The sequence below is a fragment of the Henckelia pumila genome, chromosome 4 (assembly GCF_033568475.1).
Source record: "Henckelia pumila isolate YLH828 chromosome 4, ASM3356847v2, whole genome shotgun sequence".
Classification (NCBI taxonomy): domain Eukaryota; kingdom Viridiplantae; phylum Streptophyta; class Magnoliopsida; order Lamiales; family Gesneriaceae; genus Henckelia; species Henckelia pumila.
In genome coordinates, this window is record NC_133123.1 from 161,547,843 (window position 1) to 161,574,954 (window position 27,112).

The window sequence follows — 27,112 nt, forward strand, 5'->3', positions numbered from 1 at the left end:
TCTATTTTTTTTACACATTTTCTAAGATATAAAGAATACAATTAATAACATGTTTATGTATTTTCCAAAAACTAGTTAATAGCAAAAAGCTCAAATTAAATAAGGGTATAATAGTAAAATAGAGTAATAAAAGCTTACTAAATATAGTATATGCCTATATATTTGGGACATATGAAAAAGGAAAACAAGACATTATATATGGAACGGAGGGAGTATTTATGAGAAAATATACACCGTCGTTTAAATTTTTTTTTTTTTTAAAACTCCGTCGCTTAACTTTTATGGAAAATGATTTTTGTTATCCGTGTATATGTCACTTTGCATTTCCATTGTTTGTACGTCAGTGTGACAAAAGTTAAAAATGATAAAACTGACGTATAAGACTAATATATGAAAACATAAAAAATCAAAATGACAAATTTCAGACTAAAGTTATAAATTTTCGTAACTTTTACATCAACCAAATTTTACAATGAAATATTTATGATATATGACAATTGGAAAAATCTTGGATCGTGCAAAACTTTTACATGTGGCTTAGGCTGATTGCGTCTACCTTTTATGAAAGATGAAAAAGTATAGAAGTCTTACAATGTATTAACATAAGAACTCCTATACATTTTTATGGGTTAATTTTGTGATACAGATCTTATAGTTAGGTCAACATGAAAAAATTTAATTTTTACGTCAAAAATATTATTATTTTTTAAATATGATCAATGTTTACTCTCTCACGAGTAAATATATGTGACATCGTCTCATAACAAATTTAATAATATATTAATAGGTTAGTATATATTAATATATATTTTTATTTTCTTAAAAATAAAACATATTTCACCTCTATGTTTTAAAATCTCTAACATATTTAGTATTTACCTTTCTAATATAAGGTTTTATATCTAATATTTGAAAATATGTGGTCTAAAATATATTTGATATTTGAATCATGTTTTTTATAGATATGTTTGTAAGGGTATATAAATCAGGTGGAACAATGATTTTACGTTGAGTAAATTTTTTGTGAAACAGACTCATTTATCATTATCAACGATATTGGTCAACCCTGCATGTATTTCTTTTTAGCCTAAATATCTAAGTGTTTTAAAAGACAACGCCTAGGACCGCTTAGGCGCTAGACGATTGTCCACCATCTCGATTTTTAGACAGTTGAAGTTTTTGGGAGTTATTACATTAATTGGCCCTCTAAGCCTTCTAATCGTCGCCTAGACGCCTCAAAATCCGCCTAGTCGGCCGCCTAGATTAATATATAATATTTTATAATTTTTTTAAAAAAATTATTTGACATATTTGTCCATCAATTTGTATTTTTATAAAACGAGAAATATGTCATGTATTTCGGGTTGAATTCGATAACGATGAATTATTGAAAAAATATTAAGATGAACAAGAATAATTAGATATTTATACTTGAAAAAAAACAACACTTTGTCATGTAAATTAGATAAAAAAAAAAGAATTATAGAAGAAATATGAAGATGGAATGGACTAGAATAATTAGATATTTAGGCTAAAAAGAAAAATCGTCTAGGAGACTTTTAAGAACATTAAAAAGTAATATTTTTTTATGGGTGACCCAAATAAAAAATTTATCTCATAAAATTGATCCGTGATATCATCTCACATAAGTTTTTGTGTTTTATTTTGGGGTGTATTTAATTAGATGTAATTATTTTGACCAAAAAAAAAACCAATAGTGACAAATTGGTCCATCAAGAAGTCAAGATACATAAATCCAATGTATTATAACGGAAAATATAAGTGCCCGATACATAAACAAATAATTCGAAATGAAAATAGGTATATCATATAGTTAAACACAAAATTTTCGATTTTCAATTTTATGATATGAAATTTCAACTTGATCATGGAAAAATATACACCAGATATGGATCGGTTCTTTCCATAAAAATTATATAAATAACAGAATGTTGCAAAACCAAAACATATGGATTATGTTGGGTAAAACCGTAAAAGCCCCAAAAATAAAGGCTGAACGTCTGAAATGGACAAAACAAAAACATAGAATATAGACATTTAATCACGTTCATGCCTATAGGGCTAAATTTTAGGTAACATGGAAGATAAAAATGTGCTAGACAGAGAATTTGGAAAATATTTATGATTTATCCTATGTTTCAATTTACAAACGAGATTTTGAATTCGAGATTCATGAATTATAACAAATTTATCTTCCAACTCAAATAATATACATATTTTATTATAAAAAATTTAAATATGAAAGTACATTTTTTGTCTATGCATAAAATAAATTTGATGCTCATATATTAAATTAAGGTTCCGAATATTTCCAAACGATTTGAGGAATCAAAAGTATATTTGGCTTGATCTTTTAGTACATGGAAAATATCTTCAAGAAGTCTAGTCCATTACTGCATTTAATAAAAGAGTAAATTCATTTTGATATACGAACTATTGGTAAAATGTCAAGTTTGTACATAAACTATTGAAAATGATTTAATTGATACATAATCAATTTATAAAGTCAATTTTACCTTTTACCTACATTATTTTAAAGTTTAATATTTTTGTTTATATACATTTTATTTTTCAAAATTATTTTATCAATACCATTATAAGCATGAATGTATATTTATTTAAATTTTATATTATAAAAAAAGATTGTACTCATTGTACGAAATATTGTAAAAATTAATTAATACAAAATGCACACACATATATATAACAATTGATAAATTATATATTCAAAAATAATATATATTAAAAATATATAATAAAAGATATTTTTCTGTTTATCTATGTTATAATATTATTATTTATATTAATCAAATTAAAAATGATTTATATGTGTGTCTTTTTATTTATGATCTACTAATTTGTTGAATACTTTCGTATACATGATATAATCTTCTTTTCATAGTATAGTAATTAGTAAATATGAATTTATATTTACAATTGTAATTAATATAATATAATAATTTAAAAGACAAAAATATGTATATAGTTCAATTAATCAATTTAATAAAAATATTCAAATTAAAAACAATTTAAGTAAAAGGCAAAATTGACTTTTGAGTTTTGTCATACACCAATTAAATCATTTTCAATAGTTCATATACTAATTTAACATTTTATCAATAGTTCATTTACCAAAATAATTTTTACTCTTTAATAAAATGACCCCTTCACATTTTATTTTTAAACACTTATTTTTAATTAAAATGAAAAGGATTAAATTTCATGTTTCATACCAAAAAAACATGTCTGGAGAAATGCTAGTTAAAAAAGAAAGATTGAGATGTTAACACAAGAATAATACTCTCATACTACATCCAAAAATTCAATTTTAATTCGATTACATGTTAAACCGAGTGTCCAATTTTAATTAGTTAAGTAAAGTCTATCCGTTTATATAACATACGGACCTCACATGTCACATGATCAACGTCGACATTGCATTCAACAAAAACTAATCAAATGTTGTGTAAATACTCGAAATATTCCGAACCTGGCACATATGTCTCATACATTCAAAACTTTGCAGCATAATTACACGTTAATAATTATGAATTCACCTTTCAGAATGCTACCATGTACTGCTACAGTGTGTTAAAGACTAGTCCTCTATCTCTATGACTATATTTTCCAATTTAGAGTTCTCCGAGGAATCCGATTCCAACAGAAGGCGTGCGTACTCGAGTCGCGCTTCTTATAGCTCCATTCTAAGAAGCTGCACCTACACAAGTTCACAACCAACCACCAAATCTTCTTATACATTCACTCTTCAGCATATACTTTGATAATTCTGGATTAACCATTCAAAAAGCTACTTACAGTTAGATAAAGACTAGTCCTCTATCTCTATGACTATAGTTTCAAATTTAGTGTTCTCCAACGAATCCGATTCCAGCAGAAGGCGTGCGTACTCGAGTTGTGCTTCTTGTAGCTCCGTTGTTAGGAACTCTGCCTACACAATCAACCACCAAGTCTTCTCGCAGATTCTCTTGGAGAATAAAAATACTAATATCCATAAATAATGAAAGCATAGACCTTGTTAAAACTGAAAAAGGATATAATTTGGTTACGAAAACTAATGGTAAAAAAGACATTTTCCCCTCCAGCAAACAAGCAACAACAACATCCCACTAAACAGAAACAAAAACCAGGGGAAATGGATAGTTCACTTTATCATTGTCATAAGAACAAGATCTGTAAAAAATGACCGATCTCCTAGGTTTAGTGCTCCCAAACAGAACCTTGCAAGGGACGAGAGACACGAGAAATAAATTATGTATTGTACGTCAAGTGTTGGACTCAAATCATGAAGTAAGCTATGACGGATGATGTTTATATCAATAGTGTCACTACTCACATAAAAGCAAGTTTTGTTTCTTTCTTTCTTTTTTTAAAAAAATTTGAGGAGAAAATCTTATTGCCGGGACCATTATTAAGTAGATAGAAGTACCTTTCTGTTGAGAGCTTCCTCCATCTTCTCATATTCTTCACATCTAAAATACAAAAGCATACATGCTCAAGTTAAAGGGACCTCAGTGAGATTTTTATATTGGCAATAGGTAAAGCAAACACAAGCATGCATGCTCAAGTTAAACGGAGCTTGGTGAGATTTTGATATCGGCAATAGGTAAAGCGAACACCAATCATCTTTTCGTTCGGAGGAATGATTGACCAGGAAATATGATTAAGACCGTAATGAATGTAGTTCGGAGGATATTTTGCAAAAAGAATTTAAAAAAAAAAAAAAAAACTACCCGATAAATTTTGATGTTTTTAATTTAAAGAACGATGACTGCCTCACACCTCGTGTTTGACGAAAATACAAGCCAGACTTTTTTGTTGCTTTCCACGAGAATTGAGATTAATAATCATGAACTACGTTCATCTAATTGAAGACTTACAGCGCAAGTAGTCTTCTGTTTTCAAAAATAAGGTTAGTAGCCTTTTGGTTTTCCAACTGAGTAGGAGTTTGAACATGCTGCGAGAAAAAAAATTGCAATTCGATCAAGACACATAATTTTAAATGGATAACGAGTTTTTTGTGATGGCCATAATGGTTGAAAAACCATTCCAAATGGACGAACAGTCGAACACCTGTACATCTCCACCAAGTATCGTGTCAATTGTTGGGGAACCTATCACCCCTGTCCTTTTCACACTTTCAGGCTCTTCAACGTGATCAACTTCTTTCCTCTTCAGAGGCACTCCTATGCAGAATTGAAAGCACGAGCTTTAGATCATTTGTACCTCCCAATTGAGAGTCACTTGGACAAAAAATATTGAAGGACAAAAGCTCGAGCATCAGTAATGCAGTGAATGATATTTATATAATTAGCCGGGCTGCACTTCATATGAGTCAAATCCCAGGACTTGAATCCCGAAAAACCAAATGCTCCATCGCTAGATTTATTAGTAGATCACAGCACAGCTACTCTTCTTACCTGGTGAATTCTGATGTAAGGATTGTACTGAAATTCCAAACTTTGCTGCCCCAATATCCGAAGAAATATTTGTTTCATGTGGGACAGTTCCGGTAGCTGCAGGTAGTTTTGGACTAACAGCAACGGAGGGGTTGGTGCCTAACAGGTTAGGTTGATGTATACAACGTGGACTAAAATCAGAATCAGCTTGAGGCGTCACTGTCGCCTGAGGTCTTTTCCTAACATTATGATAACCAATGAGTCCACAATGCTGATCCCTGTTGAAGTTCAACAATGATAATTGTAAGAAAAATCATTTTATTTAATGACTGAGCAAACAAAATAACAGTAATCGCAGCTCTGATACGAGTCATACGAGCCTCCACAGATTAAAAATGCATTGCTCCAAGTCTTTAAGCTTTGTAGTAAACAAGAAAAAACGGATATACTAAATCTCAAATAGTTGCTTTGCTCGTTCACAAGTGATCTACATCAGTCAAAAATATTTGTTCGTCTAATTTTCCTCAAATAATTACCTACCAGTATTCTTGTGTCATTTGTTTCAGGCGGTGTTCAAGCTTTTGAAAAACAGGAGTTTTCTCAAAGTCTTGTTTGTTGTGAATCGGCTGAATAAAGTTTGCTTCTAAAACACCTGCCATGTCCAGTAACAAGTCATGCAGATCTTAGTTCTCGCATGATTGAAGATGAGATCCTGAGAACAGAAATTTTCAGAATTCTTACCCACAACCCCTCTGCCTCTGCTTTTTCTATAGGACACGACGTGCCAAAATGGCTGCAATCAAGAGACAGTAACAACATGTAAGATTAAGGTAAAATAATCATTCATGCAACACATTTCTATTTATTTAGTGAATGTGTGCTTCCTTATTTTCTTTCCTCTCCTTTTATTAGGGAGGAGGGTGCAGGACCAATCTTTGGGCACTGCACATGACTGCGACTGAAAATTAATATAAATGAACAGGCTGAAAATAGATTGTTCCAAAACTTCTCCTAAAATCTAAAGTTAAATAATAATAATAATAATAATAATCATCGTCATCATCTCATCGTCGTCGTCATCACCAGCACCACCGAAACTACAAAGTATCATCATGTTAAAAATCACTTCCAAGCTTTTCACCCGAGATGTGTAGCTTCCAAAGCATGCATGCACTCAGTGAGCAGCACATAAGAAAAGAAAAAAAAAGTACACTTGCTTAACATGTGGGGACTGCACATCTTTCACCATCAAGAAAATAAACCGGAAGTCTAAAAATTTCTCAACCGATGAAAACCAGCATCCGATAAAAGGAATTAACTCTTGCCACATGCCAAATATGAAGAGTACAAACAGCAACCAAGACAGCTATCTACATAAACAATCGGACAGCACCATGTATATGAACATGAATATTGCATTGCTTGTATACAGGGAATCAGGAAGGCTGCTATTATTCGGAGTTGATGAGACCATGTCTAGATTGATCAGCTATTTACAATGACAAATTCACGTTAAGCATATCAGCTTATCATTTAAATCACTGCCTACACTTCGGAATGCAATTTATTTGAATGTTAAGTGCCAAATGTGTCATAATCAGTAAGCGCAGTTACCAATATTAATCTATTCTTGTGATAGACATTAAAACCGTGAACATTTACTCGGGGAGCTTCCTTCAAAAATCCAATTGTAGTGGTGACTGAATCCTACAAGAAGCAAATAAACTCTGTTGCAGCGCGAACTTGTATTATATTAGAGTCCAACAGCCATGAAAAAAAGGTGATTCATGTGCGTGTGTGTGATGAACAAAGTCATTAGATGCCCAGTTTCGGACTTAAGACAGTGACACTGAATAGTAATGGAACTATTAAAGCCCATACAGTGATGAACTACTTTGCATAAGTTTGAGGAAGATGCAAAAAAACTCAAGTGAATCTGCTGCTTGAAATGGCAGCAACTAGCAAGTCAAAATCAGGTTAAGAAAGTGGTGTTCAAAATAAAATCTTGCTTCCAAGTTGAAATAATGCATCATTTGTATTAGAGAGAATTACCTCTTCGACCCTATCTAAATAATATAGGTGCTTTAAAGCCTGCCTAAAAATTCCAACCCACACACCACCACGACCAGGTTTTTTTATTTTAAAAAAAAAAACAAACAAACTTTTCCTAAATATGTCTGTATATTATTATATATGTGCAAGAAACTCCTAGAATTATTAGTGTATAAGCCCAAGATTAGAAACCACACCCAAAAGACTACTTCTTGGTGCAAGAAACTCCTAGAATTATTAGCAGCTTAATAATTGTTTGTGGAACCCGATGTCCGATGTAACTTTTGCATCTTTGTGTACCTAGGAGTATTTGAAATAAGTGCACATCTACTGCCATGCAACCATCATACGAGTTTGCCAAAACTTGAATTTACCTCAACATTATGGGGTCTGTATAATATGAATTCTGGAAATTTGAGATCACCGGCAATGTTATGATACTCAACAACTCGCCCACGCAATAATATAAAGAACTTTTTTGGAATGCGCAAGTATAAAATAGATAAATATGCCTGTATGAATAGGAAACTGAGAGTTAGAACTTAGAAAGCAATGGTTTTTTATGTACATGTTTATGCAAAAACGAATATTACAAACATACACGGAGCGAGTAGCAAAGACAATTAGCAAGATGATGTTCATTTACTTCCGTCCGAGAACCAACTTTTGCTGAACTTTTGCCCTTTCCCGACACATAAATATCCTGAGACCATTAATTAAATGAAGCTAAGCAACAATATCGATGCAATATGATAATCAAAGAGGGAAAAATGAAGTAAAAGGTCGCAGCAAATCCTTTGATAGAAGTTAACAAAGGAGTAAAGCGAACCTCTAGGTCTGACTCAAAATCGAGCTCCAGTTTACCTTCATCATTATGCCATAGGTTGTAAATTATTATCTTTGTACCATTACCGCCGATGTCATCACACTGTATCACAGGGGAAAGCAAAGGTGACGATGAAGTTAAGTTCAAAAGATAATGGTTCAAACGGAAATCTGTGTGTATAGGGAACACAATAGCAGATATCACAAAAATAATAAGAAATAACTTTGTTAGACACCCTCACGCATAAAAGGGCTGCTGGAAAAGGTAATGGTTGAAAAAAGAGAAGAGGAAAGAACTAGTTCAGTTAGATGGCGTACATGCTTCAGAAGTTCAGCTTCTGTAGTAAATGGAGACCACTGCAACAAGATGCGAAGATTGTTCTTAAATTGATCTTCATCATACAATATATTCCAGGTACCCGTGTGTAAGTTAAACTGATAATCAACCTGCATAATTTAGGCACAGCCCTTACATATTATAAATTTATAATATTGAAAAAGAACACATTGAAACATGAAAAAGAACAGCTACGTCTTACTTCAGAAACAAGAAGATTGAAAACACATCATATGAAGTTTAGTTCTTCTGAAAATTAATAATAATAAAAAGAGAATAAATTCTTCTTAATACCCTTATTAACCTCTCGCAATAACAGTGTCCTTACGAGGAAATCATAATTGTATGCATTAAAATATCTAAGAATACCAACCAAGATTTTAAGCTTTGGAGATAACAACCAAGATTTATTATAATTCTTTTCTCAATAAATGGACATTAAGACATTGATTTAGAAGCAAAGAATTGATAACTATATCACATCTTGTAAGTTTCTCATTTCATGCTATCACAAGTTTCCCAAGCTTGTTCCATGAAACCTTAAAATCTTCCCAAATTGTTTCCACAATAGAAGATGTTGACATGCGAGATGGATTAAAACTACAATATATCCAATGAGAATTTTCATATAAAGTTTTTGCTTCAAACTATAAACACTAGAGATAATCAGAGTCATGTAATGATGTTAAATAGAAATTGTCATTACGAAGAAGCAAGATTCGATACGTTTCACATGGTACAAGTGTCCCATTGAAAAACTTTGATTTTTTCTTCGATTTTGAAGCATGAAAACTTATCAAAGACAACTCTGAAGACCATCAAGGTCTTGAATGAAACTTGTCACCAAAACAGTGCATGTAATTTGAGCACAAAGGAAACTCTAACGAAAAGCAAAGATAAATAGAAACTTGTAATTTTCTATCGGCTAACTTGGATTGATTCTGCATTCAAGAGGAAATCACGACAAAAAGATCAGAGCCTGCATAACAGTATAGATCAAACTACATCATCAAGTACCATGGGGACCACTATACTATCTTGCCTTGTCTGCATCAAGAATGTATAAGATAGAAGACCTACACTTTGTGTCAGTTTCCTGATCAAGAAAAATTAAGTCAAAATATACCATGATAATAAATAAACAATTTTGTGCAAGGAAACACGAGAATTTATTCAAGTTTTTTAAGATGATTATTAACTTATGAAAATATTAAATGAATGACAGCTAATTATAGTAGCAACATACAGCAAAAAATGAGAAATCTCTACTCGATATGAGTTGCAAAAAATTTTAGCTTTGACAGAATACCAAACATTCCTTTTTTCTAAATGTTAAAAATAGTTCTAATTCTACAAAACTGCCAAAAATAATTGACCATCTATGGTCAGTGAGAAATGATACAAAGAGAAAGTACACAAGTTATTAGTTATGGTTCATGGGTATGACGAAAAATGCACTAGTAAGTTTCCTTTTCACAACTTCATACAGTGATAAGCTTATCCCTCATTTTATGTGCTTAATCTCGCTTGCACTCCTGAAAAAAGGCAATAGGGCATAAGGCCATCTAATTTGTCCATAAAAGCTGTAGTTAGCTTAGGGAACAAGCCCAAACTGAACAATGAAGCTTCTTGATGAGATTACATTTTAGTATATTTATTTGGAGAATTTTATTGGATTAGAATTTTAATTGTTTAAATTGGTTTTATAGTTTTTAATCGTGATTTTTGATTTTGGTGGTAGTTCATTTAATTTGTTGGTAGTTTGGTTTGAGATAAATAGGAGGATTTTTTACAATCTAGAAGAATCGCTTGAAGATGGGATAAGATCAAGTTTCCAGCCCCTAGTTGGATTGGGAAGCATAAGGAGTTTAAGACGTTTTCGGTCTCAGATTTAGGTTTTGTTCTGCCTAGGCGGTCTTCACTTAGCTCTCCTCATTATATTTTTATGTTTTCAATAATAGCATACTTCGCATGGTCGTTTAGATGATGATGATGATGATGATGATGATGCATGATTCTCCAACGAAAAACTTATATTTCCCATCTTGCTGGGGTAGAAAATTTAATTTAGCATGAGGCTGAAGGGCTGATGGCTGATAGCTAGTTTATGGATGGTAAACCAACTGATGACAGATGGATCGTATAAGGATGTTGAACTAACTGATGGCAGATACTGTTGTGGTCCATATTTAGCATGAGACTGATGGCTCATATATGGATATTTAACTAGCTTTTCCTATATTTTATTTTGGATTCTCTCATGTGGAAACATATAATATGTTTCTTTAATTTTTGGGCTGATTTTGTGTGTATTGATAAATTAGGATACTTGGGAAAATCCCTTGAAAAGAGGATTTGATTTTTGATTTGTTTCTATCATTTGTAACTAGATTTGTCTATAAACTCAGTTCAATGTAGAGAAAAATAATCAAGGACGAATTTTATTCTCTTGAGCATTGTTTGGTTTGATGTGTTATTAATCTATGTATAACTTATCCCAATTAATTTCGTCATATTTTCGTCATATTATTTATTTATTTATTAATTGATAATTTTACATCAATTAAATCAAATAAATTATAATCTATCCATCAAATCAAATAATGTATTAACTATTTTTTCTTATTTATTTTTAATTTACATTATATTACTTATCTATGGATTACTTATTCTATCACTCAAACCAAACGGTGCCACAGACCACATGTACGGCTTTCCGAACAATAAAAATTTATTTTTCTCCACATTTGGAGAAGCCAATGTTGCGACATTTGACTTCAAGTTACTAATGCATCTTACAACCTTATCATGTTTCACGCAAGAAACTGAATAAGTAACTATGACTTCAAGGCCACATTCACATAGTTTAAATTCACATTTTATAAAATAAAGACGCATGTGACATTAAAAATATAATTATCAAAAGTTATTCAGATGAAGAGGGGTATTCAGTCACACCACCAGGAAGAGATGGAAAAGATAATGTGCGGGCAAAAGAACATATAGAGAGAGCACATCATGGTTTTCAAAGAAAGCAAGAGGGAACCTGTCTTTCATATGGCGACTTAACACAACAACATCAGCCCCGAGTCTCATAGAGCTCGTCTTAAATCCATTTCCATCTGCAAGGCTACGTATTAGAATCTCGTCATGAAACATAAAAATATAAAAAAATTATATTAATCATAATTATTACATTGTCCAATAGCAGTTTTCGAATTCTTATCCGAAAATCCAAAACTTAAGCAACGCCTCATTGACTCTGGGTCCATTCCGCCACCATCATCTAATAGAAAATCATCATAGTTCACAGTTATCCAACCTTACGTCAAGGTTTTAACGCCAATGTAACAATAGTGAAGTAGCTAAGTGAAGGTATACAATACCTTGAATTAACAAAGCAGGAGTTTTATCTCTGGGGTTCAAGGTTTTATCGATAATGACAAAAGTTGCTCCATTCTTTATCTACAAATAAATTGCAAAAAATACAAAACGTGTATCAATAAGGCACAAACTGTACAAAATAGTTGTCTAACAATCAACCTTAAAAAATGTTCCATCAAGACACCCTATATGGCAATTCAACCTCACCCAGAACCAAAAATGATGCTAAGTTCAGTTCATCTTGATCACTGATAAGCATATGCATGAAATAAGCAAAAAAATTTGCATGATCCAAAAAGAATGAAATAACTTATTTTAACCTAAAACTGATGGAGAGAGACCATGTTGAGGGAGAGAAAATTTAAAAAAATTAATTCATCCATCATCATGTTGGAGCATAGCCGATGCATTAAAGTAGAAGAAGCAATACTAAAGAAGTTCACTGAATCAGAGATGTCAACCATTTAAAGCAGCAAAGAGCAATGATCAGATAAGTCCAAGTACCAAAAGGATAAAATGGACATATAAAAATACTCTCGAAAGATTACCTCATCAACAGCATTATCAAGAAGCTCTGCGAAGGCTGTAAACATGGGACAAGTAAAATAAGGACGAGTAAACATCTTTCAGAACTATCCAATATGATATGTTTAAGCAGCTCAACCAGAAAACAACATGAGCAGCACATACCACCCAAGGCCCATTTATGTGAAGTAGCATTTGAATGAAGAAATTTGGGGTGAACACGAAGATAACTTGTGCCATCTGTCGATGAAAAAGATGATTTCAGATGACAAAGTGACAGAAAATATGCACTCTAATCAAAGCTGAAAAACATCATTAGCCCAAAATACACAGAACTCGCAAGTAAGGTAAGATAAACTGGTAATTGTCAAAGCCATTTTCTTAAAGTAATGAATTAAAGTTTGCCTATTTCAATGTCAAGATCATCTGTTAAAAAGATCAACTTTGATTATTTTAGAGAGCAAAATACTTTGACAGCTAGGCTCAGAAGTAAGCCTGTCATCATAGTTTCCAGCTTTCCAGAACTGCCGACAAAGGGGGGTTAGATATATTGATGATGTGGAGCAAAGGTTTGTATCATCATTCGGGCCCTGCTCTTGATTCCAAGCACTTGCACCACCATGCGTTGAATTTGCAACACTTGACCTTCTGTTCTCCTCACACGCATGACCGTTAAGATTCGAATTAGATTCTTGATTGGCGGTCAAATCAAATTCGGGGTTCTCATTTTGTTGCAAATATCTTCTTCCCGAATTGTGCTCGAACTTATCAGCTTCTGCACCAAGTTCTCCAAGACTGTGGTTGCTAGTTAAATTAATTTTTGCAAACCACATTTTATGGACTGGAAAGGAAAAAAATATAGACCAATGGTTACTAAACATATCAAGAGAAGATTGTAGCTTTATTTTAGGGAAAAACCAACGAGAAGAAAAATAGATAACCTAGATGGCAGTAAAAGGCAATAAACAATAAGCAGAGAGGACTGAATTAATTTTTTTTAAAAAAATATCTAGATGAAAATCCAGATCCTTTCTTTCATTTGTTTTATGCAATGGGGTGAAGGGGTTTTCTTACGCAACAAAGTCTCAAACTTGAGACCTCTCCATCTCCCATAGTTGGAAGCTTGGAGTCATTTGGCAACAAGGCGTGGCGCGATGTATTTAAAACAAATTTCTCCTCCTCACGTAAACCATGCATACTCAATAATCTAGTTTTCATTTCTTCAACAAAATATGACATTTGCATAACAAGGACTTCATAATCCAAATTAAAAAACCTTATACGTAATACATGTGATTGTATTCGGTAGAAAATTGCATAACATCGACTTCACGTAATTATAATCATGCCTCATCACAAAAGGATATCAATATGATTTCTCATATGCCCCGCGTAGCATTACTTGACAATAATCCTAAACATTTAACTTCAGTAATAAGGACTACGTTCTTGTCTGAAGACAATCGATTTTTACTACCGAATGGTCATTCTCGATTTTTACCCTAGCCAAATAGCAGAATATTTGCTCTTACCATTTGGTTTAGTGTCATTCTGAACCGGAAAAATATTAAAAAACATCCATCCCATATTGCAGAACATGTTTTCTTTCCGTCAATACATATAAATAAAATAATTTCTACTCATAACATTAAATGAATATATAACTTCTTACAAAAAAATATCACATGGAATTTGACACAATAATTAGAGACATCCGATACCATATTAGTACATACAGAAAAAGACCTTTCTTTAAAGCATTTGAGAAAGCAGTATTTTCTAAGAGCATTTTACTCTAAAGTACATATTAATTAGACAAAGCTTTAAAGTTTGAAGTATTTATATATTAATGCCCTTCTATCTTTTTGTCTAATCAAATTGACATTCAAATTTTTTACAATCAGTTGTATACGTCATCCATGATCATTACCCTTACATCAATGGATGTATCTTATCTTATTTGTACTCAACTTAGAACGATTATCCTCCAAGGTTAGTCAGTTAGTCTCCATACTTCCAATTTACTGAATCCTCCCTAGCAGTCAGTAGTTTGTCCCAAAACAGTCATTCTAGCTAGACAAGTTGTCAAGTACCCAATGCAGAGCTATATATCACCTTACATTGTTAAAGCGATTGAGTCAGTGTTTGGGATTGTTTGTAGGATTTTTGAGCTTTTTCTTCACAAAATTTGAAGGAAAAGATCAAAAGTGCTTTCTACGAGCAGTCCTCAACACTACCTGACACCCCTTGACTAGTCTCATACACATGAAATTAGTAGAACAATTAGTAGTACAATTTTATAGTAGTGGTTTGTTTTGCAGGATTTGGAAGAGAATTCCATAATTTATTAATAACTACATGACTATCAAAGGGGAAAAATTACGGGTCTCCGAATTTTGGTTAAAACCAAAAAAACTTTCGGTTTTTTCGGTTTGATTTTTCGTCTCTTTGACCAGTTTTGGTTTTGGTTAAATAAATTTAGTTTTAGTTGTGCCACACACCCAACATGCCCTGAATTTAAAAAAGAATATGTACGGTTTTGACCAAGGGCCTGCGGTCTCCATCTAAACATTTTCTTATTTCCACTCATTTTCTTCTCTCTTTTTTTTTCACCTCCATTTTCCATCAGCGCTTTCTCCTTCATTTTTCAGTTAGAAACGAAGGTGCTACTCTGTGTTCCGGCTAATCCATTCTCACGCTCATCCTTCAGCTCAATAAAAGTCCATCTTCTTCTAATACAAAATATCCCAAACAGAAAAATCCCACCAAATGTCACCATCGATTCTACTATTTTATAGTTTTTTAAACTCTATTGTAAAAAAAAAATAGTTTTTTAAACTATACATTTTGTGGCCCACCAGCACGTTATATATTATAACTCAACATCACTGTATCACAGCAGCTCCATGTATGGAACTCAGTGTTCCGGGCTCGATCTTGCTAACCAGCAGCACATCAACGTGACTTCTATATATACTGAAAATATTCTTCAGAAAAATAAAATCAAACAAGTATCACACTCTCCGCACAAGCTGAAAATAAACCACGTTAGCGTGGCTACTCTAAAAAACTGTACCACTTTCAAAAATCATATTGTCGAGCATTTCAGCCATTTCCCTTCATTTTTTTTCCCATCTTTCACACCAAAATAAAAAAAAATCCAGATTTCAAAAGCAACAAAACCCAACATTCTTTCTTTGATCTTTTCAGGCTACAAATCATCGAAACTCAAAGTAAGACACCAGAATATACCTGGTGGCTTCGGGATGCGCTTCAATCATATGCGGGTGGGGTCATTATGCCTTTGCTTCTTCCACACTCCATTCTCCCTCCAGCTAGCTATCAGCAGTAATCTTGCTTTCATTGATCACACTTTATGGCGTGTTACCTTTTCCGTTTCTCTCCCCTTTTTCATTGACCAAAATACCCTTCCTCATCTATGCTTCTAAACTATTATATAAAAATTAACCAGAACACCAAACTCAACTACCCACTAATCTCTTTTACTTTTCCATGTTTTAATTTTTTTTAAAAAATATATATAAATATAAAAATTTTTCTTTTACACATACAAAACGTGTACATTTTTTCGCTAGCGTTCATTAATTTCTTTTAACATAAATGGTAACTCTTGCGCTCTGCACGTCTCTACCGAGAAATCTATTTTTAGTGTGATTGTCACAGCCCAACTAATCGACCGATCTGGTTCGTATAATTATATTTACGGCGATAAATACTATTTTGTGATATAAAAAATAATATTTTTTTTATAAATTGAGTCTCATAAAAATTTTGTATCACAAAATTGATTTATAGATTTTTTTTAATTATTTTATTAAATAAATATTTTACAAATCATTGTAAATTACATGTTCATAAATTCTATGACACTGTTATATCAATCAATCATTCATTTAAATTATTCATTTACTATTTTTTTATTCTTAAAAATAAATATACATAAAAAAATATAGATCAGACATCTATTTATAAATTTTATTAATAATAACATAAGTATAATTAAATGGCGTGCTTGAACGTTTAATTAGAAATTATATTGTTTCGTTAAAACATTGGTTAATTTTCGAAATTGTTATATTTTTTTATTTTTTTGAAGCAATATATTTTTAAATTATTAATCAAAAGAAATTAACTTAAAATACTCATTACGTATTTTTCTATCTTTTTATATTATAATAGATTCATGCCTTAGAATAACTGTTTGTTTTTTTATGTGTTAGAACTGAATTATCCTTAAACCACTTTCACCCATTTTCTCCCTCAATTTCCCACTACACGTTATATTTGCTTCTTAATTTTTAAACTTTTATGTCTCATTTATTTTTTATATATATATATTTTTTAAAAATTCAAATATTTAAAAATAAAATTTAAAGATACGTGTGTTAGTGTTACACACGCAAAGCGTTTGCTAGATGGCTGGTTAGTTATTACATATGTGATACATTAGTATCCACCAAATTAATTATCAATTATTTTTTATCGTTAAAAAGTAAATAAAATATTTTTTATTAAAAAAAAATTGAAAAGCTTTGCATCAATTCAATTTGCGTTTAAACTTTCAAAGCCTGATTTGGTGCAGAGTCAGGGAACGCTATTTTGGTGAAAAAGAAAGCGTCCGAAAATAGCTTTTCACGCTATTTTTGGTGTAGAGTTTGAGATAACCGGTCCCGTGAATACTTTTTCTTTTTTCCTTTTTCAAAACATAAATATTATTCTTTTGATATTTATTATTTGTCTTTTAGCCCAAAAAACAGAAATTTCATTCAACAAAAATCGAAAGTAGAGTTATTACGATCCGAAACTAGGACATCAATAATAAAGGTAGGAGAATTATAAAAAAAATTAACTAGCGACCGACGCACACACCATGCGTGTGTATAAATATAAAATAAGTACAATATCATGGAAATTCAAATGTATTTACATATTGGCATAAATATGGTGATACAACTTTTTTTTTCCAGAAAATGTCAAAATTAAAACGATCAAAATGTCAAAAGTAATCCATCCATAAATACATGAGCAAGCTTTAATGAAACGCGCCAACAACATTTTAAAAAAAGGCATTGATGATGGTTGTAAAACCAGGGCCCGGGCTATCAGGGTAGTGTTGTGGGCCTGACGTGGTGACCGGGCTAATGAAAGTAATATATGAGCTGCCCTTCCTTAATCAAGATGATCTGCACACCCAAGAAGGAAATAAAAAGCACGTTAGTGGGACGCCGGAGGAAGTTCCGGCGGGGCCACTCCGATGCTTAAGTTAGACTTAGAAATAGAGTGGGCTTTTTAGAGAAAATGAGTATAGTGCTTTGGAAACTTAGGTGAACATACCTCTACAAATATCTATGACCAGATATTTAAAGGTCTTGGAGTGAGAGTGTCACTCCGCAATTCCAGTGTAGTGGCCACGATCTGGATCGTGGGTGTGGTAGTTGCTCATGTTTGCCTGTCACGTACGATGAACCCGGAAAGCTTGGGTTGGTGATAATCGTGGGGATCATGCCCCTAAAACACGGGCTTTATATAAGTCCTGCAGACCTGGTTTTCCGGGCTCCTGAGGCTACTGGGCTACCTTAATACAGCCCTACCACTCCGGGTCATTCGTGGCCCGGGCCTCCTGGCTTACCGGGACATCACTACTCATCCCAAAAATAGTCGGGCTAGAGTCTTAATCGCTGTCCCGACTTACAGTTCCGCCACCCTTGCTTTAATACAACCCTGTAATCCCTGACTCTTTATGTCCCTGTTCCCTGGGGCATATGTGGCCCTGCTCCCCTGTCTTAACGGGGCATCACTACTCAGCCCAAAAATAGTCGGGCTAGAGTCTCACTCGCTGTCCTGACTTACAGTCCTGCCCCTGGCTGTTCAAAGCCTTGCTACCCCGACCTTGTGGGTGTCTCGTCCAGTAATGTCCAAAAATTCTAGGGCTGACGTTAACCCTAGAATTTTGAAAAGACGGGCAGGTGTCAGAAGACGTTATCTATCCGTTCGACTGCCGCGTCATCATTACGCTGCCCGGTTCAACTTCCCAAGATCATCCTTACCCTTCGATCATCTTTTTATCTACGGCCAGCATTAAAGCTCTTCGCCTATAAAAACAAAACCCCCTTCCTTCACTTTTTCTTTACCTTTCCTATTCACGTATTCCCTCCCTGCTACTAAACTTCTCCGGCTCCGGCGACTCCGCGTAGCAAGCTTGCTTTCTTCTGTAAGTTTTCTGTCTATCTTACCTTAAAGTTTACTTGTCCTTTGAACATGTCGAATTCCACATCTTCAACTTCCGGTGGCCACGTTCGTGGCTCTTCTGATATAGAATCCGAGGCCTTACGCCACGATTCTCCCCCGCCTCTCACCTCCCATGTCCAATCCCTAGTAGCTCCCTCCTCCTCTCGTCCGAAGAAGGCTAAAATCGGGCCTTCTAAGGACAAGGGTAAGACTAAAATATCCGACTCTGGGCCTCTCCTTCCTTTGCCCAAACCAAACCCCGAAGGTCCCTGGTTCTCCCACTTTACCAGTACCCTCCGCCCAGAATCCATAGAGGAACTTAAGCTTATGGGTAACATTCCTCCGGCGTACTCGATTCTCATTCCGGGGCCCCTAGGCCGGGCTGACCAGCCACCCGAGGGGTTCTATACCTTCTTCAGGGAACAGCTCAGGAATGGGCTTCGTTTCCCTATTCATCCCTTTTATTATAAAATTGCTTCTTTTTACAAGGTTCCCTTGAACCAATTTCATCCCAATGCCTTCCGCATGATGGCTGCCACTTATGTTCTTTTCAAAGCGAACAACTTAGCCATCACCCCTTTCATATTTCACTACTATTATGCCTGCCGTTTCACGGAGATGGCTTTCTCTTTGAATGCCCGGCAGAATGCCCGGTTTCTAGATGATACCCTGTCCTCGTGGAAGGGATGGAAAGAGAGATTCTTTTATATTCAACTCCCTGGTGCCCGAACCAGACCTACCCAATTCTTGACGGCCCTTCCTCTTCAACCCGAGCTCCCTAAAAATTATAAGTTTGAGGAACCCTACCTCCGAACCCAAGAGCTAGTGGAAAACCAGAAGTTTCCTTCAGCCCCTCTCCTGGAGGAAAAAAGTTTGAATGATTACGGGCTGGGTGCTCGGGTAACTGATCCGGTTGACCGGATTATTGATGAATATGATGAGTCGGCCCCAGTCCCTGGTATGCTTTACTGTTACCATGTATTTGCTTCTCTTACATACTGTTTGTAATGTACCAATTTTTATCATTTTTGCGCAGCATCCCCAGCCCCGCCTAAGAAGAAAAAATCTCGACTGATGAAGCAGGCCTTTGCTCAGAAACGGGCAGCCAAGAAGGCAGCTGCCCGGGAAAAGGAAGAAGCCAGGGCTGCAGAGGCAGCGAGAAAGGCCCGAGTCCTTCAACTAGCGGAGGAACGCAGGGCTCAACAAGGCCTAGGTGAGGAGGCTTCCACTGCAGTTGTCACCTCCAAGGTCGCCGCTCCTTCACCTTCTGCCGTACCCCTGCCATTTCCATCTGTGGAGGCAGGGTGGACGAATGAGCCGGCTCCTTCTACTGCCGGTCCCTCCTCTCCTTTGACGCGGAAGAGGAAAACCATAGAGGAGCCAGAAATGGTCATTCTTAGTGACCCAGAAGAGGTGGCTCCTTCCTCTCCCTCTTTCCCCCCATTGGCCCCCTTTTACCAGGCTGCCCAGGGATCTAGTCCCTTTGGTGCAAGGGAAAATATATTCCAAGCCGGGGCCTCTGGCCGAGGAGTGCGGATGCTGAAGGACCTCTTGACTTCTGCGGAGCAGCTCCACCTCTATAACCAAAACCCGACCGTGAAGTATTTCGAGGGCACCAACCGGGTTATATCCGTAAGTTTACTTCTCCTAGTCTTGAACGTGTTCTATTTTCTATTTCTAACACCTCTGCTTTCAGGGACTGCATATGCTGGTGGACAGCTATGAAGATGCGACCAAATTTGGTCGGATTGAGACTGATCGGGCACACGTAGAGGCTGAGAAGTCTCGGGCTGCCACGGAGTTGATCAAAAAACTGGAACAAGACTTGATGATGGCACAACAAAGTCATGATCAAGTGGCGTCTAGTCTCCGTTCAGCCCTGGAGGCAGCCGAGCAAGGTCTTCACTCTGCTCAGCTAGACCGTGCCCGCTCTGAAGCTGATCTAGGGCAGGCTCGAGATGCTTTAGCCACCACTACGGGTGAGTTGAGGGCGGCTGAAAACCGAGCTGCAGAGGCTCAAGCTGAAGCGGCCAGTGCAAGGGATAAAGCGGAGAAAGCAGTGTCAGCTCTGGAAACTCACCTGAAGTCAGAGGAAGAGCTCAAAGCAACCTTCCTATCTTCTGCTGAGTTTCAAGAGGCAGTGGTGGATAGATCGTACACCTTTTTCCAGGTCGGATTTTACAAATGCCGAGATCAATTCGAGGAAGCTGGCCTATGGTCTTCTGACAAGAGAGATTTTCCCGACTTGGATAAGGCCATCGACTCCCTCCCCGCCACCCAAGGAGCTGAAAATGCGAAGGCTGCCCCGAGTCAGACAAATGCAGATGCCGGTCCCTCTAATAACCCCGCACTTTGAATTATTATTTGTAATTGGGCCGCAGGAGCCCCTCCTCTCATAATCTGTTGTCAATGGAACTCCTCTGTTCTTGTTATTCATTATTTAATGTCTGATATATATAAATAAAAGAGTAGGTAATGCCAAGGGCTTATATATGCCTTGGGCTTACGATGGGTGCCGGGGCCTGGAACCTCCCGGGCTTATATAATGCCAAGGGCTTATATATGCCTTGGGCTTATGATGGGTGCCGGGGCCTGGAACCTCCCGGGCTTATATAATGCCAAGGGCTTATATATGCCTTGGGCTTATGATAGGTGCCGGGGCCTGGAACCTCCCGGGCTTATATAATGCCAAGGGCTTATATATGCCTTGGGCTTATGATGGGTGCCGGGGCCTGGAACCTCCCGGGCTTATATAATGCCAAGGGCTTATATATGCCTTGGGCTTATGATGGGTGCCGGGGCCTGGAACCTCCCGGGCTTATATAATGTCAAGGGCTTATATATGCCTTGGGCTTATGATGGGTGCCGGGGCCTGGAACCTCCCGGGCTTATATAATGCCAAGGGCTTATATATGCCTTGGGCTTATGATGGGTGCCGGGGCCTGGAACCTCCCGGGCTTATATAATGCCAAGGGCTTATATATTGTAGTGACCCTGCATGGTATCACCTACTAACTGGCAACTAATAGCATGCATTAAACTTAATACAGCAAAATAACTTAACAGAGTAAGACATGCGGAGACAAAACCATAATATACATATCAGCTTAGTAACATAATTCAGACTTAAATCTGTAGTGATATAACCAAATCGAAATCTTAAACAGTAAACATTATACAGCTATATCGAATCCTGCTGTATAATAAAATCCTCAAGGCTCCTGCTCCCTAGTCCTGCCTTGAACTACCAGCTCCGTCCATCCTGCGACCTGCCCCATGGAATAGGGTGTCCAAGATAACAACTAGGACGTGAGCGCTACGCTCAGTACATAGACATGAGTAAACATATGTATATAATGCATGCAACATGATGACTAGTAAAAGATCATCTGAAAAGTCATGCTCAGAACCGGCGCCATATGAGTGCTGCCACCGCACGGATCAACCTCTGGGTGCAACCACACTCGTCTAGTACACCAGAGTAGACAGACATAAATGCCCCCGCCGTCGCGGTACTCTCAGTGACAGACTATCGAGTATAGAGCTGAGCGGCTCTATAATCAGGTATAACAAGGTATAGGCTCAACGTGTATATGCACATGACATATGAGTATAGAAAACGGTAAATCATACATCATGCCGTATAATAATGCCAAATAAATGCAACATATAAACATGTATACTCGCTGGCAATCTCAGTCAATGTGTACGTACCTCTAGGCTAGTTCAAGTATAATAGGATCCTAGGTTCCAAGCCTATATTTCAAAAGTTCACCGTATCACTACATAAATTCTATAAGCTTTAACTAAGCTAATAAGTACTCCCAAAACTTAAATAGATTCCCGAACCATACCTTCGTCCGTAGTTAGCCCTTTGGAGTCGCTAGTCCCGGATGACTATAACCACACCTTGGTTATTCCAGAACCTCTATTATAACCGATAGGGCCCTCAAGTGTATATCTCACACTATATAACTGAAGAAGGAAACTCGGGAATTCGTAATTGAAAATGAACTCTGAACGGCCCTATTTATAGCCAAATTTCTCGGCCAGGATCGGAACTTCCGATTTCAGGATCGGAGCTTCCGATCCAGCTCATTGCGTGCATGTCTACCACGCCAGGATCGGAACTTCCGATCTACGATCGGAGCTTTCGATCTGCTCTATGACCGACACTTGTCAAAACTCGCGACTGAGTCATCGATCATTTCTGACAGCTGGGGATCGGAACTTCCGTTTCAGGATCGGAGCTTCCGTTCCGATCGGAGCTTACTATCTGGGATCGGAGCTTACTATCCGGGATCGGAGCTTACTATCCGGCCCAAAATTAAAAAACCCAAATTTTACTTCTGAAGTCCAATAACACTCCGAAATTGGTTAAATACCAACCCTTAATCATGTTTAACATATTATTATCTTAAAATGGTATCTGGGTTACTACATTCTACCCACCTTTAGATATTTCGTCCGTGAAATAACATCTAAAGACAATAAAGATAACAATATGAAACATCAAACCATGTCTTATTACAACAACGGTAATTACATCTTACATGGTAATAAAAAATACAAAGCAAACAACTCAGGATATTCTGTTCGCATACGACTCTCAGTTTCCCAAGTTGCTTTTTCAACGCCTCGGCGCTGCCACTGTACCATTACAAGTGGTATAGTCTTGTTCCGAAGAACTTTCTCCTTCCTGTCTAGGATACAGATTGGTCGTTCAACAAAAAACAGATCCGGTTTTAGCTGAATATCAGTAGATTGAATCACATGAGATTCATCAGCTATGTACTGTCGAAGCAACGACACATGAAAAACATTGTGTATACTGGAAAGAGATGGCGGTAAAGCCAAACGATAAGCAACATCTCCGATCTTCTCCAGTATCTGGAAAGGCCCAATGTAACGAGGAGACAACTTGCCTTTCACACCGAATCTCATCACCTTCCTGAAAGGTGATACTCGCAAAAAAACATATTCACCAGGCTCAAACTGAAGTGGCCTGCGGTGAATATTCGCATAACTGGCTTGTCTATCTTGAGCAACTTTGATCCTATGCTTGATCAAATCTACCTTGTCTACAATCTGCTGCACCAATTCAGGACCCTCGACTTGCCATTCCCCGACTTCATCCCAGAATAACGGAGTACGACACCGTCGACCATACAATGCCTCGAAAGTTGCCATATCAATACTACGATGATAACTGTTATTGTAGGCAAATTCAATCAAAGGTAACTAATCCTGCCATGATAAGCCAAAATCCATGACAGAAGAACGTAGCATATCCTCCAGCGTACGAATAGTGCGCTCTGACTGCCCATCAGTCTCCGGATGATACGCCGTGCTCAAACTCAGAGTGGTACCCAACGCCTCCTGAAAACTACCCCAAAAACGTGAGGTAAATCGCGGGTCTCTATCACTGACTATGCTCACTGGAATCCCATGTAATCGCACAATCTCCTGGATATATAAGCGTGCCATGCGATCATAAGAATACTCCCGGTTATAAGGAATGAAATGTGCTGATTTCGTCAAATGGTCAACAACGACCCAGATAGCATCACACTGACGTGACGTCATAGGTAAGTGGGTAACAAAATCCATAGTTACGTGCTCCCACTTCCATTCGGGTATCTCAAGATTCTGCAGTAATCCACCTGGTCGTCGATGTTCAGCCTTGACCTGTTGACAAACCAAACATTTCGAAACAAATTGATACACACTTCGCTTCATCCCCTTCCACCAGAATCTAGTTCGCATGTCCTTATACATTTTCATACTTCCAGGATGAACTGATAATCGACTCCTGTGAGCTTGAGATAGAATATCATTCCTGAGCTCCGCAACATTAGGTACAACCACTCTATTGGATAGGCACAATAAACCATCTGCCTGAAAATGGAATCCAGATGTATTAACTCCATTGGCTAGACGTGCCAATCGCTGAGTCTTAACATCAGATATCTGAGCATCTCTGATCCGAGAATATAATGCTGGCTCAGATAGAATAGTATACAAACGAATCCCATTCCTCCCTTTCTTGTGCTTGAGCGTAAAACTCAATGAACAGCACTCTTGAATCATATGAGATATTTCATTAGTCTGAAGTGCAGACAGTCTCACCTGCCGACTCAAGACATCAACAGTAAGATTAGCAGAACCTGGATGATATTTGATTTCACAATCATAATCCTTCAGAAGATCCATCCAGCGTCTCTATCGCATATTCAACTCTGCCTGAGTGAATAAATACTTCAAACTCTTGTGATCCGTAAATATCTCAAATTTCTTGCCATAAAGATAATGTCTCCAAATCTTGAGCGCAAATACAATGACGGCTAACTCGAGATCATGCACTGGATAGTTATTCTCATGCGTCTTCAACTGTCGAGAAGCATAGGCAATAACATGTCCATGCTGTGTCAACACACATCCCAACCCCTGACCAGAGACATCAGTATAGACAACATAACCTCCTGATCCAGAAGGTAGAGCTAGCACAGGTGCAGTAGTAAGACGTCTACGCAGCTCGTGAAACGACTTCTCACAATCCGAGGACCAAATGAAGGAAACATCTTTCCGTGTAAGCTGAGTCAAAGGCCTTGCCAACTGTGCAAAATTCTCGATGAACCGACGGTAATATCCAGCTAGACCCAAGAAACTACGAATCTCAGCAACCGTCGTCGGTCGAGACCAGTTCAGCACTGCCTCTATCTTACTAGGATCAACAGATATCCCTTCATTAGAAATCACATGACCGAGAAATACTACCCGATCAAGCCAGAATTCACACTTGCTCAATTTCGCATATAGCTGCTTATCTCGTAACGTCTGTAGAACAATCCTCAAATGTTGTGCATGCTCATCCTTGTCATGAGAATAGACAAGAATATCATCTATGAAGACGATGACAAATCTATCCAGATAATCTCGAAATACCTGATTCATCAGATCCATAAAGACTGCCGGTGCATTCGTCAAACCGAATGGCATCACCAAAAACTCATAATGCCCGTATCTGGTCCTGAAAGCAGTCGTAGATATATCTGAGTCTCGTACCCGCATCTGATGGTATCCAGATCTCAGATCTATCTTCGAATAAACAGAAGTACCCTGTAGTTGATCGAACAGATCATCAATCCGCGGCAAAGGATACTTATTCTTGATGGTGACACGATTCAACTGCCTGTAATCAATACATAATCGCATCGATCCATCCTTCTTCTTGACAAACAAAACAGGTGCTCCCCATGGAGAAACACTCGGACGAATATATCCCTTATCAAGCAGATCTTGCAACTGCTGTTTCAATTCCCTCATCTCTGACGGTGCCAGACGATAAGGTGCTCGGGATATAGGCGTAGTTCCTGGTACTAGATCAATACCAAATTCAACCTCTCGAACCGGAGGAAAACCAGGAATCTTATCAGGGAATACGTCAGGAAACTCGCTGACAACCGGTAGCTGATCAATACCCGTACTACTCATGGACATATCAACTGCATAAATGAGGTAGCCCTCCCCACCTGACTCCAAGACATGACATGCCTTCAGAGCCGAAACAAGTTGGCATCGGAGGTCGCGCACCCTCACCATAAAAGTACCAACTATCACCCTCAACGGGATGAAACTGTACCAGACGCTGATAACAATCCACAGTAGCGTGATACAAAGTCAGCATATCTATTCCCAAAATACAATCAAAATCTGTCATCGCTAATATCATCAAATTAGCCGATAACACATTACCCTCAAACTCCAGAAGGCAACCCATCACTAGACGCTTAGTTACTACCTCCTGCTCCAACGGAGTAGATACAACTAAATCCATATCTAATGATACGTAAGGTAATCTATGTCTCTTAACGAAGCGACTAGAAATAAAGAAATGCGATGCTCCAGTATCAATTAATACAAGTGCAGGAATACCACATAACAAGAAGTTACCTGCCAACATGCGATCGCTTCCCTCAGTAGCCTGCTCCTGAGACAGAGCAAACACCTGCCCTTGAGTCTGGGGATGATAACCAGAAGAACTCTGTGGTGCTGGCTGCTGACGTGGAAAAGTAGAAGCCTGAGATCCAACCTGGGATCCCGATCCACTAGCAGAACCCATGCGCTGAGGACAATCTCTTCGCAGATGTCCCTGCTGACAACAAATATAACAAGCCCCAGTAGCTCTCCGACATGAAGCTGCAGGATGCTTCCCACCACAGTGGCTACAAAACTCCTCCTCCTTCTTCTTCTTCTTCCCAAAGCGGAAAGTACCTCGTGAACCACGAGAACCAGACGAAGT

The 27,112-nt window shown here is 36.9% G+C and overlaps 1 protein-coding gene across 3 annotated transcripts; it reads right to left on the minus strand.

The window, feature by feature from the left end:
- Positions 1-3,473: 3,473 nt before the first annotated feature.
- Positions 3,474-15,950, minus strand: LOC140894664 (protein MICRORCHIDIA 6-like). Of its 3 annotated transcripts, none has more exons than XM_073303230.1 (21): positions 15,814-15,950; positions 13,031-13,402; positions 12,727-12,801; positions 12,585-12,619; positions 12,039-12,117; positions 11,849-11,938; positions 11,699-11,774; positions 9,670-9,748; positions 8,634-8,762; positions 8,320-8,418; positions 8,092-8,193; positions 7,865-8,002; positions 7,053-7,145; positions 6,180-6,231; positions 5,979-6,090; positions 5,460-5,716; positions 5,113-5,225; positions 4,920-4,996; positions 4,469-4,511; positions 3,838-3,970; positions 3,474-3,739 (listed from the first exon to the last, which is right to left on the minus strand). In XM_073303230.1, exons 2-20 carry the CDS (start codon positions 13,392-13,394, stop codon positions 3,851-3,853), a joined length of 2,133 nt encoding a protein of 710 aa, XP_073159331.1. In that variant the 5' UTR covers positions 13,395-13,402; positions 15,814-15,950; the 3' UTR covers positions 3,474-3,739; positions 3,838-3,850. The 3 variants fall into 3 exon arrangements, with proteins under 3 accessions (XP_073159331.1, XP_073159330.1, XP_073159332.1); XM_073303229.1 differs by lacking the exon at positions 15,814-15,950 and adding an exon at positions 15,638-15,754; XM_073303231.1 differs by lacking the exon at positions 15,814-15,950 and adding an exon at positions 14,682-15,280.
- Between the last annotated feature and the right edge of the window lie 11,162 nt (positions 15,951-27,112).